A 26273-nucleotide genomic window follows, 5' to 3' on the forward strand; every position below is an offset into this window, starting at 1 on the left:
AAGGGGTGTGGTATACTGTATATCTTAAATGTATGCCTACATTCAGATAAAGATCTCTCAGTTCAATATCACTTACTCTTTGTCTGGAATGTTGTTTCAATGTTCCAATTTGTAGGCAAGTTCTCTGCATTTCAGGTTACTTAGCCCATGAAACTGGTCAGAAGATTCTTGATATGTTAAGCTAACTTTTTTTTTGTCAATGAATCCCTTCAATGTCATTGTCTGTTTTCCTCACTTGTTGCTGCTCTAATGGATATCTTCCCGTCTTGGGGAATGACGATGTCTGCTTTGAAACAATGCAAATGCACTATCTGGAGTGCATCTGAAATGCACTACATGTTGCAAAATACTGCATAAAACTGACTAAATTATAGTCATTTGTATGGGGTATGGTGGCCATTGGCACAACTTACCCCAAGGCAAACAAGTTGACGATATCACCCACACATAAATGGTTTATCAAGATCGGTGTGGAATAATTTGACTGGCCTGCACTGTCCTCAACCCCATCGAACTCCTTTGGGATGAATTGGAACGCCAACTGCGAGCCGGGCCTAATCGCCCAACATCAGTGCCCAACCTCACTAATGCTCTTGTGACTGAATGGAAGCAAATTCCCACAGCAATGTTCCAACATCTAGTGGAAAGCCTTCCCAGAAGAGGGGAGACCAACTCCATACTAATGCCCATGATTTTGGAATGAGATGTTTGATGAGCAGGTGTCCACATACTTTTGGTCATGTAGTGTGTGTTGACACCGTGTTGGTTTAGTCTGTGCTTTGAACACATTCAGGATCTCTAGTTTTGTGGTCCTAAATGTTTATTGCTACACATTTGGCTGCCTTTCAAAGCAGTCTTTGTCAATCCTCACTCTGATATCCTATATGAATGATACTTAAATAATAAGGCACGAGGGTGTGGTACATGGCCAATATCCCACTGCTAAGGGCTGCTCTTAATCACAACGCCTAAGAACAGTGGTGGTTCGAGCCCTGAATGCTGATTGGCTGACAGCTGTGGTGTATCGGACTGTATACCACGGGTATGACAAAACATTTCTTGTTAGTGCTCAAATTATGTTGGTAACCAGTTTTATAATAGAAATAAGGCACGTGGGAGTGTGGTATATGGCCAATATACCACGGCTAAGGGCTGTATCCAGGCACTCCGCGTTGCGTTGTGCATAAGAACAACCCTTAGGTATGGTATATTGGCCATATACCACACTCCCACGTGCCTTATTGCTTAATTATAACATACCATGCCCTATACAAGCGCTATGGTACAGCACATACAATGGCAACATAATGGTACATGATTGTTCTGTTTGACTTTTTTACCTAGGATTGAAATGTACTGGATGTCTAAAGGACTTAGCATTACCTATCAAAAACACATTCTGGCAAAAAAAAGGCCATTCCAATATAAAGAAAACTGATCAGAATACAAAGACAAATTGAACCTATTTCTCCTGAAATCACTTCCTGTCCAAAGATTTATAAGATAAGAGCTGTGTTTTTCTTTGTCTGTCTGTCTGTCTGTGTTTAAACTTTGTCTCTGTTCTGATATGAGAACACCTTGCTCCAGTAGGTAGGCCATAAGAGGCCTCCTCGCTGCAGTTTCCATGGGGACCCAACAGCCACTCTACTCTTCAAAAGCGGGGAGCAGAGCAGAGGTAGTGGGCCTTTTGTGTTGGAGAGGGAGAGAGCAGAACAACACTGGCCAGATGAAAGCATTGCCATCCTTAAACCCAATCATAATTTAGTCATCAGTACAGGAGGATATAATCAAAATAAAGGGGTAGATGGATGGGAGAGAGACAGAGAGAAACGAGAAATAGAGGGCGGGAGAGTGGAGTTCGTAGGTCAGGGAACGAGAGAGGGAGAGAGTGCTGTTAGATGTAAAAAATTTGAGAGGATATGGATAGACATGGTTTTGTTCTTAACGTTGACGGCACCTTATTTGCAATGTCAATCTCCTATCCACTTAGATTGAAAGGTTTGCTGTGTCTTTCCTGGAGCAAGATGACAAATAATATTACAACGTCACTGACCAGGACATTGTACTCCGCAAATATATGTAATCAATATGGGACAAATGAGCATTTCTACTTTATTTGGAAAATTAACATTTATTTTGAGTATCCGAATGAAGCAACAAATACCATTCAATGTTAGTAGTGTTTGTGCTACATGTTATATCATTGTGTTAAATGCCCTGGTGTCCTTGAGGTTATCATACTATATTTCTCTATTTATTTGTACATCCCATTTGAGAAAGCATTTATACATTACAGTATTACAGCTGTAAGACGTATCCAACTATAAGTCCCTCTCTGCTTCCTCCTGCATCTCTACCAAAGGCAGCTAGGCCCAATTGCTGACTGCCATAATTGACTCTCCTCTCAGAACAAAATAAAAGAGAGGAGAGTTTGCTGGGACAAATAGCATTTAGCAAGAGTTCACATGCAGCTCTATGTAGGTCATACACAATATGGCGTCTGCAAGTTTACAGCTGGGGCTCATAGAGCCATTATCCCACAACAATGCTCCGGAGAGGAACATATTTGAGCCCATTAGCCCGGGCAGGGCCCCCTCCTCCTTCATTAGAGAAGGACTTTTTTAAACGAGCCTAGACAATAAGCACATAGAAAGGGTACAGGGGGGCTCTGAGGGACCGAATGAGGGGTGGTTGCATGTTTAGCCGAGAGAGCCCACGATAATTACTGTGTTTCTCTCTCTGGCCTGAAAGAGACCAATGTTTCTCTTTCTGTAGGGTCAGCACAATGGACGCTGGGTAGCTTCAAGCACCGCTAGCTTTGCCCCATTAGGAAAAAAATATGCTCCGTTCTCTCCCTGCTCACCCCCCTTTCCTCCACCCCTCCACTCAGATTCGTCATTAGAGACATGTCTTTATGACCTTTGTTGGAGGATTTTCAGTTTGATATGTGGTCTCTGCTGCTGTCACCTGCCTTCGTCATTAAATTAGTATTATATTGGTTTTGCCGCAACTGTAGGTTAATTTGTGTGACGTTGGGGAATGGGTATGGAACAGGGTTGGAGTAATTTAAAAGGACTTTAAATGTTCAGTTACAAAAAAGCTATGTGATTTTCGTGCAAAACACAAGGGGACAATGAGACATAGGGATGTATAATAAATTAGGTACAGATGTAGTAACTGAAAGGTTTGTCAATTCACCAAAAGTTCCTCAATTATTATTGCTACACACACTTGTGTAATAATGATCATGCTGTTTCCATCCATGTTGAGATTATAATTACACCAGAATGATCATGTTAGTAGTGCCATACTATGGTATTATTACTTATAGAATCAATCATAAATCCCATGTTATTGCAGAATTGACAACTCTCTACAGTAATTTCTCTGAACTGATCTGGGGGAAATGAATGGTTGAGAATCAGGACACCCTTTCCCCAGAATGCATGGCCAACTCACACAAGTTGCAAGAGACGGAACATTTAACGAAGGAACTATCAGTTCTGTCCGGTGAACGTTTTCTCTGACGGACCAGAAAATTATATATTTGTAAACAGAATCAGGTGAGTCGAGACTTATTAATTATTCTTTCGACACCGAGTTTGTGGTTATTTAGCATATTTTTTTTCCCGAACAATGATATTAACAAATATAGATACATATTTGCGCGTGTAGCTAGATGGTTTTTACCGCTAGAATGGAAATGACATTGTTCAAGGATGGGAGGCTAGTTGACGTTGCTAACTAGATGATGGACACTCGCACCTGCTAGCTAACGGAGCCGTTTATCTCGCTAGCTTGGTAGGCAAGCTTTACTAAGTATTGTGTCAACGACGAATGTTAGAAGTGAACCGATATTCGGTGTTAGCTTGGAACTAGCTAGCTAACTATGTTAGTGAACCACTGAACTAGGATGTAGCTGGTCTGGGTGTATATGTAAAACGATAATTTACTAGCTTGCTAGGATAGCTGCATTGATTGCGTTACATGCTGCACTGTTGTCAGAAGTTATACGCAAGGCACCTGTCTTGACAGCGCTGTCCCCTTGTGTTGATCAATGAATTGTTAACTACACCAGAGTTAGTTACCCCATTCATGTCAAATGAATAGATAATATACAGATGTGTAGACTACATGCACACACACACCTGTCCTAGCTACTGCAATGAGGGAAGATATGATGCCTGCTGTGTGAGAGGGCTATAAAAAGACCGTCAGTGAGGAGAGACAGTGTGCTTCTGTGTCACACCTGCCAGTCTGCTGAGGAAGGTGAGGACACACTGCTGCTCCTTGCTGCTGGTGCTGCTGCTTGCTTCAGACAGTCATGCACTAGGTCACTCAGACAGTCATGCACTAGGTCACTCTGACAGTCATGCACTAGGTCACCAGGATGTGTTTATTTTTTTACACGTGCTCTTGGGGATAGTTGAATATGTTTTTCTAGTTTTGAGCTGGTCGTTCTCCTTAGTGCAGGATGATTGTCTGTGAGATGATAATTTGCTATGAACATAGCCATGATGACAATGTTTCATTGGATGCAGTGAACTCATTGATGAGACAGATTCCTGTAGCTACTGTACCTGGAGTTGTACATGGAGTTGCAGAGTTACACCCTGCCCAGGGCTCCCCCAGGGGCTTGTTGTCACAACAACAACATTCCTAAGCACAGCCTCATCTGGCCTGGCTGCCCTCCTTGATCCCTCCACCTCACCCCTCCCTCCACCTCATCCCTCTCTCCACCTCATCCCTCTCTCCACCTCATCCCCCTCTCTCCACCTCATCCCTCTCTCCACCTCATCCCTCCCTCCACCTCATCCCTCTCTCCACCTCCACCTCCTCACCACACCCCCTCACATAGGGCTGGGTGACATGGCCTAAAAATAATATCTAGATTTTTTTTTTCCCAGACAGGATTCCGGATAATATACACTACCTGACCATATGTCCGATTCTCTTCGACCAAACCTCAAATGAATATAGCGAGTTGAAACCGCTTGTCAGAGAGGAAGAAGTGATCTCTCATCTTTGTTGTGAGTGGCAGGAGGCGTGGCTTGGTGTGTGTGTAAATGGGAAGGTGCACAGCACAGAAGGAGCGAAGGAGACGAGACCAAAAAGATATGAAAACAAGCAGACATAATCACATTTTTAATTCAACTTGATTGTTGTGCTACAGGCATTTGGAACATCGTGCTAAAACATGAATTTGATATATCGCCCAGCCCTTACCTCACCCCCCCACCTCAGCCCCTCTCCTCACCTCCCTCCCTCTAGGCTAGGCTATTCCATTTACTCCCTCTACCCGGGTTGATCCGAACAGCCGAGGGAGCATCCGATGGTTGAGGGTAGCTGATTGATTGGAGGTAATTGTCTTTGATTTACAATAGTGTTTGTAAACTGTTATCTGTCAACTGTATAATGCCTATGTTGTTTGATGAGATCAGGAAATGTTATGCTTGCTAAGCCTTGTTCATTGCTAAACATGTCTGATCTTCACGCTGTTCAGTGTTTTCTTACGTTCTGATAATCAACCCTGACATGCTTCCTTTTTCTGTTCCCTTTTCTGTCCCATGACACAGTGAAGCCTCACATTGTGTCCTTTTGATGGCATCATCATCATCATCCAATGTGGAGGAGGAGCATTCTTCTTTGTTACACACATCCTCATGTGGATTCATGTGAGAGCTGACTCACACACACACAGAGAGAGAGAGCCATCAGCCTGTGTAAGAAAAGCAGTGCCAGCCCAAAACTGTGTCATAAGAATTTCTGGCAAAGGCCAGAGCTATCATAAACTCAATAAGAGTGTCCGCCTCTAGCTAGTTGATTAACAGAGCTGTGTTAACGAGGAATTGTTTTCCTGGAAGAAGCCTCCTACCCTCGAGGAACACGGCTTCCCTCTGGGGCTCAGACTGCAGATGCTTCAGCTGCGAGGTCCAGAGCCGCTTGGATCGTCCCCTGCCCAGAGAACCACCCAGCCCCATAGAGAACCGCCTGCCCTAACAGCCTCCACACGGGGCCAAGCCGAGGAGCACCATGGAGGAGGTAGAGGACATTAGCCCTTCCCTGGAGGCCACTGAGGACTTCCTACACTGCCTGGACGGAGGTGGAGGCCAGGGAGGGGAGGGGGTCCGGCAGCCCAGGCAGCACCACCCCAAGCTGCAGGAGATGTCTGTAGCCCTGGGGAAGCTGAGCTCTAGCGGGGTGTGGGGCCTGCTGGCTGGGGAGCAGGGGACCGAGGTATCCCCGCATAACGTGGCCTGGGCTGACCAGCCCTCGGCCTTCAGCGTGCTGGCTCTGAGGCAGGGGAAAAGGAGCCGTGCTCGTTCCACTAATGACCTGGCCGCCCACACCAAGGACACCAACAACACCTCCTCTAACGCCGCCTTTAACAAAGGCCACAACCGCTCGCGGTCTGATGTTAATTACCGGCCGTCCTACATGGACAACGCTAACGGCCTGCCTGCTGTGGACAAGAATACGCTGAAGAACATGGCTCTCAACGACCATAGAGAAGAAGGTAAGGCAGGAAGGAGAGAGTGTGTCCTTCTTTGGTTAGCTGATAAGGACATACTGCCTATTTATTATTGGTTGATACTCAAATCAATGTCAGTGTCTATGAGCTTCAAACAAATCTTCAAAATGTTTGCTAAATAGGCTGTCATGACGTGCTTTAGAGTTGGGACGATAAACCGAAAATGATGGACGCCGAACACACCGATCACTTATCGCATTGTACTGATATTGTTTATTACGATAAGTAGCCTATACTAGAGAAATGTAAAGTTTGAAATGAAATAAGTGTGCTAATATGGGTGATTGTTAAATGGGACAATTGATGGCTACAACCATCAAACTAGTTGTAGTAGTTTAAAGGATAATTAAACACAAACTGTAGTTCACATTGTTATAAACATATATTTCTATTTATAGTTATCACATCAACTCAGGTCATTTATCGCCCAGTTTTAGTACTTATGTTATCATGACACTTGTCCTCTGTGTCAGAGACTAGATTAAGCCCGGGACTAGCTTCCACTTCCACGTTATGAAGATGATTTCAGTGTCCTACAGAAAACAATTGGGCCTAGGCTGTACTGCAGCAGCCAGCATTTTATTCTGATGGAACTGAGTTTCCACTGCAGTGACCAGTCAGGATGTGGTGAATAATACCAACCTCCCTGACGCATTGTTTAGTCTGCCTGTTTGTGTTTGTTTAGGGATGTGATTGTGAAGATTTTCACCAAAGACCATAATAGGATGTCATTCTGTCACCAAACAGACCCAAATAAGGAGAGAGAGTGGCCCAATTATCCCTCGTATTAGGAAGGATTAGCATATGACTGAAAAGGCCCTAGTTGGCTCTGGGCAGGGAGGAGGGATGGATAGTTGGGCTACACAAGAGGACAGTAAAAGCATGGGCTGCATTCAACAGCACTTTGCATCAGAATACATACTGCTCTTTGCCAGTCGTTACGGTTGGCAATGCTTTCATACACTGTAGCCTAAATGTATCCTCTCGTGCCCTGTAACATATTTCCATGGCGTGTGTAGTGTGTAGGTAGGCCTAGGCTAGGGCCCATCTCTTCTTAGGACAAACCTCAGCATATCTGTTTAATTGCTAAGAGAGAGAACCATGACATCCCCACTACCTTGAATAACATGGGTTTCCACTGCAGTTCATGTTTTCACATTGGATGCAACAGGGAAAGGAGGCTTTGGAGCTACTGGCATGCAAGAATGCTTTCACTCTGTCTCACTGGTAGCTGTTCCCCCATAACGAGCCCAGCCCACACACTGCTGCTGAGTCCCCGTAGGGTGACATTTACTGATTTCCTCAGCAACACACACGCTAATGTTGATGGATCAGTTGATTTCGGCAGGCGAGAGCGAGCAGGCGTCACTAAGCCTTCAGCTGTCAGTGTTCTAGTGCTTGTAGAGGTTTTACATCATTTACCACTCTACTCTGTAAGGTTTTATATTGTCCTCTGAAGACATTAGACCAGACATGTACCTCAGGGATTTGAATGTATAGCCTAGCTTTATTAGCTGTTAAATGGTCTTTCCATTGGTTCATTCATCTAATGAATCTCTATTATTTTGGCTTTTGATTTAATTAGGGACGCCACAGAATTAAATACAAGACTTAATATATGTATCTTCACGTAATATTATTTTTTTTTAATTCACCTTTATTTAACCAGGTAGGCCAGTTGAGAAGAAGTTCTCATTCACAACTGCGACCTGGCCAAGATAAAGCAAAGCAGTGTGACAAAAAACCCCACAGAGTTACACATGGCATAAACAAATGTACAGTCAATAACACAATAGAAAAGTATATTTACAGTGTGTGCAAATTGAGTAAGGAGGTGAGGCAATAAATATGCCATAGTAGCGAGGTAATTACAATTTAGCAAATTAACACTGAAGTGATAGATGTGCAGATGATGATGTGCAAGTAGCAATACTGTGTTAACTAACTATGCTATAACTCTGTTATAACTCTATGTTAACTAACTATGTTAACTAACTATGTTATAACTATGCAGCTGTACATAGTCCATCGGTAAATAGCCCACCCAATTTACCTACCTCATCCCCATACTGTTTTTATTTATTTACTTTTCTGCTCTTTTGCACACCAATATCTCTATCTGTACATGCCCATCTGATCATTTATCACTCCAGTGTTAATCTGCAAAATTGTAATTATTCGCCTACCACCTCATGCCTTTTGCACACAATGTATATACTCTCTTTTTTTCTACTGTGTTATTGACTTGTTTAGTGTTTACTCCATGTGTAACTTTGTTGTTGTCTGTTCAAACTGCTATGCTTTATCTTGGCCAGGTTGCAGTTGTAAATGATAACTTGTTCTCAACTAGCCTACCTGGTTAAATAAAGGTGAAAAAAAAAATACTATGTTAACTAACTATGTTATAACTCTATGTTAACTAACTCTATGTTAGGGATGTTTACTTTATTCCTGACCTCTTTGGGTCTGTCTGTCATGGTGTCCAGGAATCACCAGGGGGTCCAACATCTGCTTCTTTAAAGGCCAAAGTTCTAAAATGGCACTTGTTGTTATGATTGGCTGTCCCAGTCGCTGGTCTGTCTGGGCGTGGCAGTCAGTCAGTACAGTAAGATAATTGCTAGAGCAGTCCCTATCTGCCCTTTATGTCTTTGGCAGGTTTAGCTAAGTGAGCTGACCTAACCAGTTCTCCCTATTCCCGGTACAAACCTCCCCCCAAATTACACCCTGGCCCCTGCTACAGTGTTTATCGTCACGTCCCTGTTTAAGCCTTACACGGAACTGTTTAAGCCTTACACGTGCAAACATTTATTTTGTCCCCCTACACCAAACGCGATCACGACACACTTCAGCGAGCAGGCCTTTCTAATCGACCTGGCCCCGGGTATCCTGGAAGGATATTGACCTCATCCCGTCAGTAGAGGATGCCTGGTTATTCTTCAAAAGTGCCTTCCTCACCATCTTAAATAAGCATGCCCCATTACAAAAATTTAACCCTTGGTTCTCTCCAGACCTGACTGCCCTTGACCAGCACAAAAACATCCTGTGGCGTTCTGCATTAGCATCGAATAGCCCTCGTGATATGCAACTTTTCAGGGAAGTTAGGAACCAATATATACAGGCAGTTAGGAAAGATAAGGCTAGCTTTTTCAAGCAGAAATTTGCATCCTGTAGCACAAACTCAAAAAGGTTCTGGGACACTGTAAAGTCCATGGAGAATAAGAGCACCTCCTCTCAGCTGCCCACAGCACTGAGGCTAGGAAACACTGTCAACACCGATAAATCCACTATAATTGAGAATTTCAATAAACATTTTTCTACGGCTGGCCATGCTTTCCACCTGGCTACCCCTACCCCGGTCAACAGCCCTGCACCCCCCGCAGCAACTCGCCCAAGCCTCCCCCATTTCTCCTTCTGCCAAATCCAGTCAGTTGATGTTCTGAAAGAGCCTGCAAAATCTGGACCCCTACAAATCAGCCAGGCTAGACAATCTGGACCCTTTCTTTCTGAAATTATCTGCCGAAATTGTTGCAACCCCTATTACTAGCCTGTTCAACCTCTCTTTTGTATCGTCTGAGATTCCCATAGATTGGAAAGCAGTCGCGGTCATCCCCCTCTTCAAATGGGGAGACACCCTAGACCCAAACTGCTACAGACCTATATCTATCCTACCCTGCCTTTCTACAGGGTACATTAGGGTACATTAGTACCCCAGGTCATCTTAGGTTTCATTACATACAGTCGAGAAGAACTACTGAATATAAGATCAGCGTCAACTCACCATCAGTACGACCAAGAATATGTTTTTCGCGACGCGGACCCTGTGTTCTGCCTTACAAACAGGACAACGGAGTGGATCCTATGCAGCGACCCAAAAAAACTACTCCGAAAGAGAGGGAAACGAGGCGGTCTTCTGGTCAGACTCCGGAGACGGGCACACCGTGCACCACTCCCTAGCATTCTTCTTGCCAATGTCCAGTCTCTTGACAACAAGGTTGATGAAATCCGAGCAAGGGTAGCATTCCAGAGGGACATCAGAGACTGTAACGTCCTTTGCTTCACTGAAACATGGCTCACTGGAGAGACTCTATCCGAAGCGGTGCAGCCAACGGGTTTCTCCACGCATCGCGCTGACAGAAACAAACATCTTTCTGGTAAGAAGAGGGGCGGGGGCGTATGCCTCATGGCCAACGTGACATGGTGTGATGAAAGAAACATACAGGAACTCAAATCCTTCTGTTCACCTGATTTAGAATTCCTCACAATCAAATGTAGACCGCATTATCTACCAAGAGAATTCTCTTCGATTATAATCACAGCCGTATATATCCCCCCCCAAGCAGACACATCGATGGCTCTGAACGAACTTTATTTAACTCTCTGCAAACTGGAAACGATTTATCCGGAGGCTGCATTCATTGTAGCTGGGGATTTTAACAAGGCTAATCTGAAAACAAGACTCCCTAAATTTTATCAGCATATCGATTGCGCAACCAGGGGTGGAAAGACCTTGGATCATTGTTACTCTAACTTCCGCGACGCATATAAGGCCCTGCCCCGCCCCCCTTTCGGAAAAGCTGACCACGACTCCATTTTGTTGATCCCTGCCTACAGACAGAAACTAAAACAAGAGGCTCCCACGCTGAGTTCTGTCCAACGCTGGTCCGACCAAGCTGACTCCACACTCCAAGACTGCTTCCATCACGTGGACTGGGAGATGTTTCGTATTGCGTCAGATAACAACATTGACGAATACGCTGATTCGGTGTGCGAGTTCATTAGAACGTGCGTTGAAGATGTCGTTCCCATAGCAACGATTAAAACATTCCCTAACCAGAAACCGTGGATTGATGGCAGCATTCGTGTGAAACTGAAAGCGCGAACCACTGCTTTTAATCAGGGCAAGGTGTCTGGTAACATGACCGAATACAAACAGTGCAGCTATTCCCTCCGCAAGGCAATCAAACAAGCTAAGCGCCAGTACAGAGACAAAGTAGAATCTCAATTCAACGGCTCAGACACAAGAGGCATCTGGCAGGGTCTACAGTCAATCACGGACTACAGGAAGAAATCCAGCCCAGTCACGGACCAGGATGTCTTGCTCCCAGGCAGACTAAATAACTTTTTTGCCCGCTTTGAGGACAATACAGTGCCACTGACACGGCCTGCAACGAAAACATGCGGTCTCTCCTTCACTGCAGCCGAGGTGAGTAAGACATTTAAACGTGTTAACCCTCGCAAGGCTGCAGGCCCAGACGGCATCCCCAGCCGCGCCCTCAGAGCATGCGCAGACCAGCTGGCCGGTGTGTTTACGGACATATTCAATCAATCCCTATACCAGTCTGCTGTTCCCACATGCTTCAAGAGGGCCACCATTGTTCCTGTTCCCAAGAAAGCTAAGGTAACTGAGCTAAACGACTACCGCCCCGTAGCACTCACATCCGTCATCATGAAGTGCTTTGAGAGACTAGTCAAGGACCATATCACCTCCACCCTACCTGACACCCTAGACCCACTCCAATTTGCTTACCGCCCAAATAGGTCCACAGACGATGCAATCTCAACCACACTGCACACTGCCCTAACCCATCTGGACAAGAGGAATACCTATGTGAGAATGCTGTTCATCGACTACAGCTCGGCATTCAACACCATAGTACCCTCCAAGCTCGTCATCAAGCTCGAGACCCTGGGTCTCGACCCCGCCCTGTGCAACTGGGTACTGGACTTCCTGACGGGCCGCCCCCAGGTGGTGAGGGTAGGCAACAACATCTCCTCCCCGCTGATCCTCAACACTGGGGCCCCACAAGGGTGCGTTCTGAGCCCTCTCCTGTACTCCCTGTTCACCCACGACTGCGTGGCCACGCACGCTTCCAACTCAATCATCAAGTTTGCGGACGACACAACAGTGGTAGGCTTGATTACCAACAACGACGAGACGGCCTACAGGGAGGAGGTGAGGGCCCTCGGAGTGTGGTGTCAGGAAAATAACCTCACACTCAACGTCAACAAAACTAAGGAGATGATTGTGGACTTCAGGAAACAGCAGAGGGAACACCCCCCTATCCACATTGATGGAACAGTAGTGGAGAGGGTAGCAAGTTTTAAGTTCCTCTGCATACACATCACAGACAAACTGAATTGGTCCACTCACACAGACAGCATCGTGAAGAAGGCGCAGCAGCGCCTCTTCAACCTCAGGAGGCTGAAGAAATTCGGCTTGTCACCAAAAGCACTCACAAACTTCTACAGATGCACAATCGAGAGCATCCTGGCGGGCTGTATCACCGCCTGGTATGGCAACTGCACCGCCCTCAACCGTAAGGCTCTCCAGAGGGTAGTGAGGTCTGCACAACGCATCACCGGGGGCAAACTACTTGCCCTCCAGGACACCTACACCACCCGATGTCACAGGAAGGCCATAAAGATCATCAAGGACATCAACCACCCGAGCCACTGCCTGTTCACCCCGCTATCATCCAGAAGGCGAGGTCAGTACAGGTGCATCAAAGCTGGGACCGAGAGACTGAAAAACAGCTTCTATCTCAAGGCCATCAGACTGTTAAACAGCCACCACTAACACTGAGTGGCTGCTGCCAACACACTGACACTGACTCAACTCCAGCCACTTTAATAATGGGAATTGATGGGAAATGATGTAAATATATCACTAGCCACTTTAAACAATGCTACCTTATATAATGTTACTTACCCTACATTATTCATCTCATATGCATACGTATATACTGTACTCTATATCATCGACTGTATCCTTATGTAATACATGTATCACTAGCCACTTTAAACTATGCCACTTTGTTTACATACTCATCTCATTTGTACATACTGTACTCGATACCATCTACTGTATCTTGCCTATGCTGCTCTGTACCATCACTCATTCATATATCCTTATGTACATATTATTTATCCCCTTACACTGTGTACAAGACAGTAGTTTTGGAATTGTTAGTTAGATTACTTGTTATTACTGCATTGTCGGAACTAGATGCACAAGCATTTCGCTACACTCGCATTAACATCTGCTAACCATGTGTATGTGACAAATAAAATTTGATTTGATTTGATTTAAGGTCTTCGAAAGCCAAGTCAACAAACAGATTACCGACCATTTCGAATCGTACCGTACCTTTTCCGCTATGCAATCTAGTTTCAGAGCTGGTCATGGGTGCACCTCAGCCATGCTCAAAGTCCTAAACAATATCATAACCGCCATCGATAAGAGACAATACTGTGCAGCTGTATTCATCGTCCTGGCCAAGGCTTTCGACTCTGTCAATCACCATATTCTTATCGGCAGACTCAACAGCCTTGGTTTCTCAAATGATTGCCTCGCCTGGATCACCAACTACTTCTCTGATAGAGTTCAGTGTGTCAAATCGGAGGGCCTGTTGTCCAGACTTCTGGCAGTCTCAATGGGGGTGCCACAGGGTTCAATTCTCGGGCTGACTCTCTTCTCTGTGTACATCAATGATGTCGCTCTTGCTGCTGGTGATTTTCTGATCCACCTCTACGCAGACGACACCATTTTGTATACTTCTGGCCCTTCTTTGGACACTGTGTTAACTAACCTCCAAGCGAGCTTCAATGCCATACAACTCCCCTTCCGTGGCCTCCAACTGCTCTTAAATGCAAGTAAAACTAATTGCATGCTCTTCAACCGATCGCTGCCCGCACCTGCCCGCCCGTTCAGCATCACTACTCTGGACGGTTCTGACTTAGAATATGTGGACAACTATAAATACCTAGGTGTCTGGTTAGACTGTAAACTCTCCTTCCAGACTCACGTTAAGCATCTCCAATCCAAAATCTAGAATCGGCTTCCTATTTCGCACAAAGCATCCTTCACTCATGCTGACGCTCGCGAGCAGTGTGGGTGCAATAATTGAATAACATGGATTTCTACACACGTGCTGTGTAGTCAGGGTATTGCGCAGAAGCGTTGCAAAATAAATGTAGAAATCCATGTTATTCAATTATTGCACCCACACTGCCCACGAGCTGTCTGCGTTGCCAAAGGCTAAAATTGAAGTCCTTTCTATATCTGACTCGTATCGCGCCGCAAGTCCTGCCTCTCCCATCTCCTCATTGGTTTATAGAAGCAGGTACCCACATGCTATCTCCTCATTGGTTATACCCACGTGGGTGACTGAAAGACGAACGAGGTCAGTGGCGGTAAAAGGTAGCTGCTTCCCGGCTGAAACATTTCGGAAGAGTTCGTGCATATATTATGATGACATTGTGTGACGTTTTTGTTCATTTAGGACTTCGATGAGGGTTGTTCAGGCACACAATGTTTTCTAGAGGCAATTTCAGAGCCAAACTCTATTCCCCTTCGTCAGTGATTGGTCAACAGTGGGGATTCTTCCATCGTCTTTTTTTGTCATTCAATGAGAGACGACTCGTTTTCATGCACATTTTTCATTGAGAAATACTGCACCAAACATCTACTTAGATGTAAAATTCCGCGACTAAGATCTCTTCTGCAAAAATGTCTGACTTTTGAGGAAGCTGGCTACGGCATCTCAAAATGGACAAACAGTACTATTGCTGCTTTTTTTTTTTTCATTTTTCATGCAAAGGTCTTTTAATGGAGTATGCGAGCACACTCGTTCGGTTCACCTTGTCGAGTTGGGCTAGCCTCCAGCTGAACTGAAGCATGCTGACGCCTTTAGTGGGATTACATCTCTGGGTGGACTGATATCCTAGTTCTGCGTTTTGACAGCAGGGTTGAGGCAATTGGGCCCGAGGCTGTGTGGCATAAAGTTAGCTTGTTTATGTCTCACAGCGTTACCGGAGCATGATGTCACGACACACGACGGAGGTGTAATTGAACAGAGCACACTGACACACTAATTCTGCTCCAAACTCCCCTGAGCGTGTCGACTGCCGATCGGAGGCTGAATCCCAATCGAGTTTCCACTGCATCCACATATTTATTAGTCCCTAAAGAGAGTTTAGTTTAGCATGCAAGTGTGAAACTCAGTGACACCTTGTCTGTCAATGATTTTGTGCAGTAAGATGGATGGGACACAGGATTCTCCCCAGGATTTATTTTTAACAAGGTGGTGCTGCTGAGTACGCTGGAGGGGGGCGTTTAACACCTCTAACAGCCTTATATGATAACAAATAAAGAATTTAAAAAATGATTTGTGGAGAACCCTGGGACACACCACCACCCTTCTTTACCTCCGTTATTAAAAAAGCAGGAAGGAAAGGAAACTAGGGGGGAAGGGGACCGTTGTCCATTTAACCACATTTAGCCTTGTTTTTATAAGCGTTTAAAAAAACATATTAGGCTAATTCATCTAGTGAAGCTATTAAGCTATCACTAGGGGACAAGGCACCATTGTAAGTTGAGTATAATATGAAGTGACGGCTCAGACACCAACAGCGAGTTCATAAGATGGCCTCTCCTCACCTGCCTCTGGGCCAGACCATTCACATCACGTTAATGTTAAGACCCTGTGACGTTTCAGCAACGCTATCGCATCAGGTGGCCAGGACAGGCCAGGACAGGCCAGTTGAATTCAGTGGTGTAGGACATTGTAGGGCTAGACCGTTGTTGGTTGACCAAGCAGAGCAAAGCAGAGCAAAGCGCAGACTGCTAATTGAGTCATGTTCGTGTGCCTTGCTTCCTCTGTAGCGTGAAATGAACAGTGACCTGCTCCGCACCCACATGCTCACGGGAGTCTTTGAAGCCCAGGGGGACAGGCGAGCCCCCTAGCACCCCCCACCGTTGCCTGAGTGGCTCCTGAAAGCCAAAGCACAGCGGTCTGGTCGTCTGCCCTGGGCTTTGCTCTTGGCATCTGGTCCTCTCACCCTGACAAACATAGACAAATTAGCCCACAACCTCAATTGCCATCGGCCTCGATTGATGGCGTTGAAGGGAGGAGGTTGGGTGAGACAGACAGCCCCCTGAAGGGGAGTAACAGTGGTTGGTAACAGTAAATGCTGCTACACACTCCATGTAAACAGAGCGACAGAGCGTTGTATACAGTCCCATTCCAAAATTTGAGCCACACAGGGGTACGTAGAACTATGTGTGAAAACGACTTTCCATCGCTGCGTTTGTGTGAAGTGTGTGGCGGCCTTGACACTAAAGCTTAGCACAGGGATGTACTGAAATGAACTGTCTTAATCCCTGCCAATTGATTATCACTTATTATCATTGATTGGTCAAGGACTACACTAACACCTGTTAACCCGGGTGTAACTAGGTTTCTGATAAGGATAAGGATAAACACAAGTATACTTTGCAACCCTCAAGGCCTAGAGTTGTTCCCTTGATATGATATTCTAGGCCTAGAGTTGTGTTCCCCTGATATTATATTCTGGGCCTAGAGTTGTTCCTCTGAGATGATATTCTGGACCTAGAGATGTTCCCCTGATATTCTGGGCCTAGAGTTGTGTTCTCCTGATATGATATTCTGGGCCTAGAGTTGTTCCTCTGAGATGATATTCTGGACCTAGAGATGTTCCCCTGATATTCTGGGCCTAGAGTTGTGTTCCTTTGATATGATATTCTGGGCCTAGAGTTGTTCCCCTGAGATGATAATCTGGGCCTAGAGTTGTGTTTCCCTGATATGATATTCTGGGCCTAGAGTGAGTTGGAGAGTTACAGATAAGGAAAACATCTCCTATCTGTCTCATGGGGCAATGCTCCGGGGCCACTGGTAGATAGATGGAGTCTCACCCCGGTCCCTCTGCTCCGGGGCCACTGGTAGGTAGATGGAGTCTCACCCCGGTCCCTCTGCTCCGGGGCCACTGGTAGGTAGATGGAGTCTCACCCCGGTCCCTCTGCTCCGGGGCCACTGGTAGGTATTTGGAGTCTCACCCCGGTCCCTCTGCTCCGGGGCCACTGGTAGGTAGATGGAGTCTCACCCCGGTCCCTTTGCTCCGGGGCCACTGGTAGGTAGATGGAGTCTCACCCCGGTCCCTCTGCTCCGGGGCCACTGGTAGGTAGATGGAGTCTCACCCCAGTCCGTCTGCACCCTATGTGCAGCCAATAGCACAAGTCAAAACCCATATCCACTGAGCAGGAAGCTGAGAGATGAGATTAATAAAGGAGGTATATAAAGAAAGGAGTGAAAGAAATGGAAGAGCAGAGAGAGTGTGTGCTGCAGATGAGTCAGTTTCTCCTGATTCTCTGTGTGGGCACAGCGGTAACAATGCGGTTTCTTCCTGCTGACCTCCGAGGAAGTACTTTTACAGCTAGCCCCGCTGACCTGGACATTCTGACCTGGACATTCTGACCTGGACATTTGGATCTGGACATGCTGTGGTAGATGGCACTTTTGACACGTTGTTTACCAGAGCATGTCCAGGTCCGAATATCTAGGTCAGCGTCACTACAGACCTGGGTTCGATCCCAGGCTGTGTCACAACCGTTCATGGCCTGGAGTTCCGTAGGGCGGTGCACAATTGGCCCAGCGTCATCCAGGTTAGGGGAGAGTTTGGCCGGGGTGGACTTTACTTGGCTCATCGCTCTGTAGCGACTCCTTGTGGCGGGTCGGGTGCCTGCAGGCTGACTACTGTCGTCAGTTGAACGGTGTTTCCTCCGACACATTGGTGCAGCTGGCATCCGGGTTAAGTGGGCAGGTGTTAAGAAGTGCGGTTTGGCGGGTCATGTTTCGGAGGAAGCATGACTCAACCTTCTCCTCTCCCGAGCCCGTTGGGGAGCTGCATCGATGAGACAAGATCGCATTTGAAATTGGGAGAAAAGGGTAAAAATACCCCAAAAATCACATATATATATATATATATATATATATATATATATATATATATACATACATACATACATACATACATACATACATGCATGCATGCATGCATGCATGCATGCATGCATGCATACATACAGTACCAGTCAAAAGTTTGGACACACCTCATTCCACTTTATTCTACATTGTAGAATAGTAATGAAGACATCAAAACTATGAAATACCACTTATGGAATCATGTAGTAACCAAAAAAGTGTTAAAAAAAATTTGATTCTTCAAAGTAGCCACCCTTTGCCTTGATGACAGCTTTGCACACTCTTGACATTCTCTCAACCAGCTTCACCTGGAATGCGCTCCCAACAGTCTTATGTGTTATTTCATAGTTTGATGTCTTCACTATTATTCTACAGTGTAGAAAATTTAAGTTTAAATACACCTTAGCCAAATACATTTAAACTCAGTTTTTCACAATTCTTGACATTTCATCCTAGTAAAAATTCCCTGTTTTAGGTCAGTTAGGATCACCACTTTATTTTAAGAATGTGAAATGTCAGAATAATAGTAGAGAGTGATTTATTTCAGCTTTTATTTCTTTATCACATTCCCAGTGGGTCAGAAGTTTACATACACTCAATTAGTTTTTGGTAGCATTGCCTTGAAGTTGTTTAACTTGGGTCAAACGTTTCGGGTAGCCTTCCACAAGCTTCCCACAATAAGTTGGGTGAATTTTGGTCCATTCCTCCTGACAGAGTTGGTGTAACTGAGTCAGGTTTGTAGGGCTCCTTGCTCGCACACGCTTTTTCAGTTCTTCCCTCAAATTGTCAATAGGATTGAGGTCAGGGCTTTGTGATGGTCACTCCAACACCTTGACTTTGTTGTCCTTAAGCCATTTTGCCACAACTTTGTAAGTATGCTTGGGGTCATTGTCCATTTGGAAGGCCCATTTGCGACCAAGCTTTAACTTCCTGACTGTTGACTTGAGATGTTGCTTCAACATATCCACATAATTGTCCGTCCTCATGATGCCATCTATTTTGTGAAGTGCACCAGTCCCTCCTGCAGCAAAGCACCCCCACAACATGATGCTGCCACCCCCTGTGCTTCACGGTTGGGATGGTGTTCTTCAGCTTGCAAGCCTCCCTCTTTTTCCTCCGAACATAACGATGGTCATTATGGCCAAACAATTCTATTTTTGTTTCATCAGACTCAAGGACATTTCTCCAAAAGTACGATATTTGTCCTCATGTGCAGTTTCAAACCATAGTCTGGCTTTTTTATAGCGGTTTGGAGCAGTGGCTTCTTCCTTGCTGAGCGGCCTTTCAGGTTATGTCGATATAGGACTTGTTTTACTGTGGATATAGATACTTCTGTACCTGTTTCCTCCAGTGTCTTCACAAGGTCCTTTGCTGTTGTTCTGGAAGTGATTTGCACCTTTCGCACCAAAGTACGTTCATCTCTAGGAGACAGAACGCGTCTCCTTCCTGAGCGGTATGATGGCTGCGTGGTCCCATGGTGTTTATACTTGCGTACTAATGTTTGTACAGATGAACGTGGTACCTTCAGGCATTTGGAAATTGCTCCCAAGGATGAACCAGACTTGAGGAAGTCTACAATCCTTTGCTGAGGTATTGGATGATTTCTTTTGATTTCCCCATGATGCCAAGCAATAAGGCACTGAGTTTGAAGGTAAGCCTTGAAATACATCCACAGGTACACCTCCAATTGACTCAAATTATGTCAATTAGCCTATCAGAAGCTTCTAAAGCCATGACATCATTTTCTGGAATTTTCCAAGATGTTTAAAGGCGCAGTGTCGGTACACTTCTGACCCAATGGAATTGTGATACAGTGAATTATAAGTTAAATAATCTGTCTGTAAACAATTGTTGGAAAAATTACTTGTGTATTGCACAAAGTAGATGTCCTAACCGACTTGTCAAAACTATAGTTTGTTAACAAGACATTTGTGGAGTGGATGAAAAACAAGTTTTAATTACTCCAACCTAAGTGTATGTAAACTTCAGACTTTAAGTGTATGTCCAAACCTTTGGCTGGTACTGTATATAAAAGTGCTATCAGATTTGTTACCCTCAAATGGGTGGAATTGCATATTAGGCTTATTCATTTTAGGTGAAAAAGCCTGCTAAGTAAGCTGAACCTGAATAGGCTAGACAGGTCCAAGACCCTGCTCTTAGTGATGTGTTGCGTTTGATTTGTGGTTTTTAATAAGCTGGGAATTCTATGTTTTGAAGATGTGACTTTAATGAGTGGAGAATGAACGTCCTATGTGGTATATTAGCTAAGAGAACACTGCTGAGTGCTGACTGACAAATGGAGGCCAAGGTTATTGATCCAATGAGCAGATAATAAAATGAAATTGTTGCAGAGACATTCTGTGAGTGGTAGTAGTGTGTGGGGCCATTTGAATGGACTGCCCCCCACCCCATCAGATAATCTCTATTATTTTATCCGCCCTCTGAATCTTTCAAAGGCAGTTGGCTTCTACTTGTAACCTGTTCCAGTAGTCTATATGGTATTAAATATAAGTTAGGCCTAATAAATGTAGTCCTAGTTAGTATTATTAGTATATACTTAGTATATTAAATTGTGTCTTCCGCAGATGATCCTTTTGCTGAATATACTGTGTTTTTGTTGCAGGCCGTAAGGACAGCAGCGGTAGTGTGGTGAAACAGGGTACCCTGGAGCATCGTGAGGGTCAGAAGGGTCGTTGGAGCGTCTGTCACGTAGAGCTTACCCCATGTGAGCTGCGCGTCTACAGCCTGGACAGCAGCGGTAACCGCCAGCTCTGCACCGCCTACTCCCTGTCCCACTGCCAGGGGGTCAGCCAGTCCCAGCCGCCCCAGGACGGGCGAGTCCTCCAGGCCCTCTTCTTCAACAGGTAAAGGAAGAAAACCATGGTTCTCAACTCTTATCCTCTTGCCAGGTCTCCCTTGTAAAATAAGTCTTCTGACCTCAACAGGACTTCCTGAATAAATATAAATTAAATGTTTGTCAATCACATAAACATGAAAAAAATGGCCTGCGCTCACTTGAAAATAAGTTGTAATTGAAGCTTTTTTGTAATGTTCTTTCTCTCATAGCAATGTGTTAAAAGATCACTCACTGACCCTCTTCTTCAACAGCTCCACTCGCCTGCAGTTACGTGCCGCCTGCCAGTGGGAGGTGCTAGACTGGAGGAGGCTGATCTGGGAGAGAGTACTGGCTGCCCAGCCCGCCCACAAAAATGCAGAGTGTCTTCCAGCCTTCTCCTCGTCATCTTCCGTTACCTCTGGAGGTCACGACACCAGACCAGATCCCCGTGGTCCTGCTGAGGCTGCCCTGGCCCCTGGTTGCTCCCATCTCCTCCCAGCCCGGCCCACGGCCCTGCCCCTGTTCACCCACTGCTGTACGGATGTCCTCAAGGCTGGGATCCTCCACCAGCTGACTGACCAGAACAACTGGAGGGCCTTCACCTTCGTACTGAGTCGCTCCACGCTGCAGGCCTTTCCCACCGAGGGCTGGGGGCCCGTGTCTGAGCCCGTCCTCCACTACCCGCTGGCCTCCTGCCTGGCCGTGCAGAGGGACGAGGCCGAGGGGGTGAGCGCTGGCTGCTTCCAAGGCGTCTTCCCCAGCGAGGTGCTCCGTCTGCGGGCTGAGAGCCAACTCAAAGCCCAGGACTGGATGGAGGCCCTGCAGATGGCCGTGGCAGCCCAGAGGCCCCAGGGTGAGGAGGGACAGGGTTCCGGCCAGGCCCAGCCGGGTACAGTGTCGACGGGGAGTCTGCTGAGGAGCAAGCCCTCCAGGGAGAGGAGGCAGAGGGACACCCAGAGGGCCAAGAGACAGTCAGTCACCACCAGCTTCCTCAGTATCCTCACCTGCCTGGCTGTGGAGAAGGGCCTGACCACCCAGAGCTTCCGGTGTGCAGGTAGAGACCTGCACCTCTTACCAACCACACACACACACACACACACACACACACACACAGTGATAAAGTGACACATTCTTCACTAGAAGAATATCCTGTCACTTCACACCCCACATAATGGTTCACCTACATATCTCTGTTAATGGAAAGATCCATGCCAAATGGCTACCTGGACTATTTGCATTGTGTGTGTGTGTATTTGTGTCCCCCAACCCCTCTTTTACGCTGCTGTTACTCAATGTTTATCATCTTTGCATAGTCACTTTAACTATACCTACATCCACATATTACCTCAATTAGCCCAACTAACTGGTGCCTAAATATAGCCTCTCTACTGTATATAGCCTCGCTACTGTTATAGCCTCTCTACTGTATATAGCCTCTCTACTGTATATAGCCTCGCTACTGTATATAGCCTCTCTACTGTATATAGCCTCGCTACTGTTATAGCCTCTCTACTGTATATAGCCTCTCTACTGTATATAGCCTCTCTACTGTATATAGCCTCGCTACTGTTATAGCCTCTCTACTGTATATAGCCTCTCTACTGTATATAGCCTCGCTACTGTATATAGCCTCTCTACTGTATATAGCCTCTCTACTGTATATAGCCTCTCTACTGTATATAGCCTCTCTACTGTTATAGCCTCTCTACTGTATATAGCCTCTCTACTGTATATAGCCTCTCTACTGTATATAGCCTCGCTACTGTATATAGCCTCGCTACTGTATATAGCCTCGCTACTGTTATATAGCCTCTCTACTGTATATAGCCTCTCTACTGTATATAGCCTCTCTACTGTATATAGCCTCTCTACTGTATATAGCCTCGCTACTGTTATAGCCTCTACTGTTATAGCCTCTCTACTGTATATAGCCTCGCTACTGTATATAGCCTCGCTACTGTTATAGCCTCTCTACTGTATATAGCCTCGCTACTGTATATAGCCTGGCTACTGTTATAGCCTCTCTACTGTAAATAGCCTCGCTACTGTATATAGCCTCGCTACTGTATATAGCCTCGCTACTGTTATAGCCTCGCTACTGTAAATAGCCTCGCTACTGTATATAGCCTCTATACTGTTACAGCCTCGCCACTGTTATTTTCACGGTCTTTTTACTGTTGTTTTTATTTCTTTACTTATCCATTGTTCACCTACTACGTATTCTTTACTTAAAAATTGCACAGTTGGTTTGGCGGATGCCAGGAGAACGTTACCTGCCCCAATGCATAGTGCCAACTGTAAAGTTTTGGTGAAGGAGGAATAATGGTCTGGGGCTATTTCTCATGGTTTGGGCCCCTTGTAAGATGGCGCCAGAGAAGAAGGCAGACGTTTTACCTGATTGTGTTTTTTTTGTTAGTTTATTTGCGTTGTTTGTAACTTTTTAATTAAAAAAAAAACGTATTTTGTACATAATGTTGCCGCTACCATCTCTTATGACCGAAAATAACTTCTGGACTCGCCACGGACTGGCAGAATACTTTTTTTCAAAGTCTGACGAGGCCGACGCGAACGATATACTGCTTTCTCGGCAACAGGCCCAGATCCCTGTGATTTACGTGAAGAGGTGGAGAAAAAGGGGCCGGAGGGCAGGCTGCCTTCTGAGAATTCATAGGCGATCGAATAAATCCCCACTTCCTTCCATTCTGCTAGCGAATGTGAAATCTTTGAACAATAAATAGATGACCTACGCGGAAGATTAAACTACCAATGGGACATTCAAAACTGTAATATCGTATGCTTCACGGAGAAGTGGCTGAACGACGACACTATCAACATACAGCTAGCTGGTTATACGCTGTACCGGCAGGATAGAACACCGTTGTCTGGTAAGACAAGGGGTGGCGGACTATGTATTTTTGTAAAACAGCTGGTGCACAATATCTAAGGAAGTCTCGAGCAATTGCTCGCCTGAGGTAGAGTATCTCATGATAAACTGTAGACCACACTACCTACCTAGTTTTCATCTGTATTTTTCCGTAGCTGTTTACATACCGCAGCTGCGGTCGCTAACTCAACGGCTAGGAGGTATCACTTCTGTCGTGAATAAGAGTTCAAAGTTCATACCATTCGCAACCAAAGCTCATGCTAATGTTGGCTTCGTTCTGTAGTTTTTTCCTGAACCATTCTTACATGGGACTGTCATCTCACATCCGCGGAACAGATAGTTATGTTGTAGTCAAGTGCTAATATAGGAAGGAAGAGGAGGGTGTGTTTGAAAAGTTTTACAGCCTTTGTCCCTTCACAGGGGAGGGCCACTGATTGAGCAGCCCTAACTTATGAAAATCCGAATCTCACATTATAGAAGCTAAAATCACATTTCATCCCATCACAAATAATTCATATTCAAACATTTAAATTGAACAACAATTCCATGTGAATCTGATAACTCTGATGTTTAGACTTTATGTCATCTTATCATTGATGAGAATGTCTCAGATGACAACCGAACTGACATCATATTCATTAAGTACCACCGCATATGTTCAATTGGTCGGATTACCAGAATATAGTTCATTTCGCCCCACATACTAATGTTCCCAGAATCTCTATGTTAACCAAGGGGTTTTTAAATGTAACCTCAGTAGGTTAGAGAAGAGAAAAAGGGGGAAGAGGTATTTATGACGGTCATAAGCCTATCCCCCAGGCCAACGTCATGACACTACCGACCCGTAGCACTTACGCCTGTAGCCATGAAGTGCTTCAAAAGGCTGGTCATGGTTCACATCAACACCATCATCCCAGAAACCCTAGAGCCACTCCAATTTGCATACCGCCCCAACAGATCCACAGATGATGCAATCTCCATTGCACTCCACACTGCCCTTTCCCACCTGGACAAAAGGAACACCTATGTGAGAATGCTATTCATTGACTACAGCTCAGCGTTCAACACCATAGTGCCCTCAAAGCCCATCAATAAGCTAAGGCCCTGGGACTAAACACCTCCCTCTGCAACTGGACTTCCTGATGGGCCGCCCCCAGGTGGTAAGGGTAGGTAGCAACACATCCACAATGCTGTTCTTCAACACGGGGCCCCCTCAGGGGTGCATGCTCAGTCCCCTCCTGTACTCCCTGTTCACTCATGACTGCATGACTCCAACACCATCATTAAGTTTGCCGATGACACAACAGTGTCACCGCCTGATCACCGACAATGACGAGACAGCCTATATGGACGCAGGAGGTCAGAGACCTGGCCATGTAGTGTCAGGACAACAACCTCACCCACAACGTGACCAAGACTAAGGAGATGATTGTGGACTACAGGAAACAGAGGACCGAGCACGTCCCCATTCTCATCAACAGGGCTGTAGTGGAGCAGGTTGAGAGCTTCAAATTCCTTGGTGTCCACATCACCAACAAACTAGATTGGTCCAAACACACCAAGACAGTTGTGAAGAGGGAACGACAAAACCTACCTTCAGGAGACTGAAAAGATTTTGCATGGGTCCTCAGATCTTCAAAAGGTTCTACAGCTGCACCAATCATCCCCAGCTTACAATTGGCTCATTCATCCCCTCTCCTCTCCCCTGTAACTATTCCCCAGGTCGTTTCTGTAAATGAGAATCTGTTCTCAGTCAACTTACCTGGTAAAATAAGGGTTAAATAAAATAGATCAACTCTACAGCATACAATGACATGCTAGATGATTATGTGCTTCCAACTTTTTGGCAACAGTTTGTGGAAGGCCCTTTCCTGTTTCAGCATGACAATGCCCCTGTGCACAAAGCGAAGGTCCATGCAGAAATGGTTTGTGGAGATTGTTATGGAAGAACTTGACTGGCCCCATCGAACACCTTTGGGATGAATTGGAACGCCGACTACAAGCCAGGCCTAATCGCCCAACATCAGTACCCAACCTCACTAATGCTCTTGTGGCTGAATGGAAGCAAGTCCCTGCAGCATTGTTCCAACATCTAGTGGAAAGCCTTCCCAGAAGAGTGGAGGCTGTTATAGCAGCAAAGGGGGGGTCCCACTATTAATGCCCATGAATGAGATGTTTGATGAGCAGGTGTCCACATAAATATGTTCACTACCGGAGGGTTAGTAGTGGTCTGGAAACATG

General features: G+C 45.6%; 1 protein-coding gene across 1 annotated transcript in view; it reads left to right on the plus strand.

Annotated features, from left to right (window-relative positions):
• The first annotated feature begins 6033 nt into the window (after positions 1-6033).
• LOC139380892 (pleckstrin homology domain-containing family M member 3-like) overlaps positions 6034-26273 on the plus strand; it is a 63716-nt gene continuing 43476 nt past the window's right edge. The window contains 3 exon segments of the mRNA XM_071124043.1: positions 6034-6517; positions 20936-21176; positions 21421-22202. Of these exon segments, the coding sequence (XP_070980144.1) occupies positions 6034-6517; positions 20936-21176; positions 21421-22202 (1507 nt within the window).

This window comes from Oncorhynchus clarkii, chromosome 22, assembly GCF_045791955.1.
Source record: "Oncorhynchus clarkii lewisi isolate Uvic-CL-2024 chromosome 22, UVic_Ocla_1.0, whole genome shotgun sequence".
In the NCBI taxonomy this organism is placed as follows: domain Eukaryota; kingdom Metazoa; phylum Chordata; class Actinopteri; order Salmoniformes; family Salmonidae; genus Oncorhynchus; species Oncorhynchus clarkii.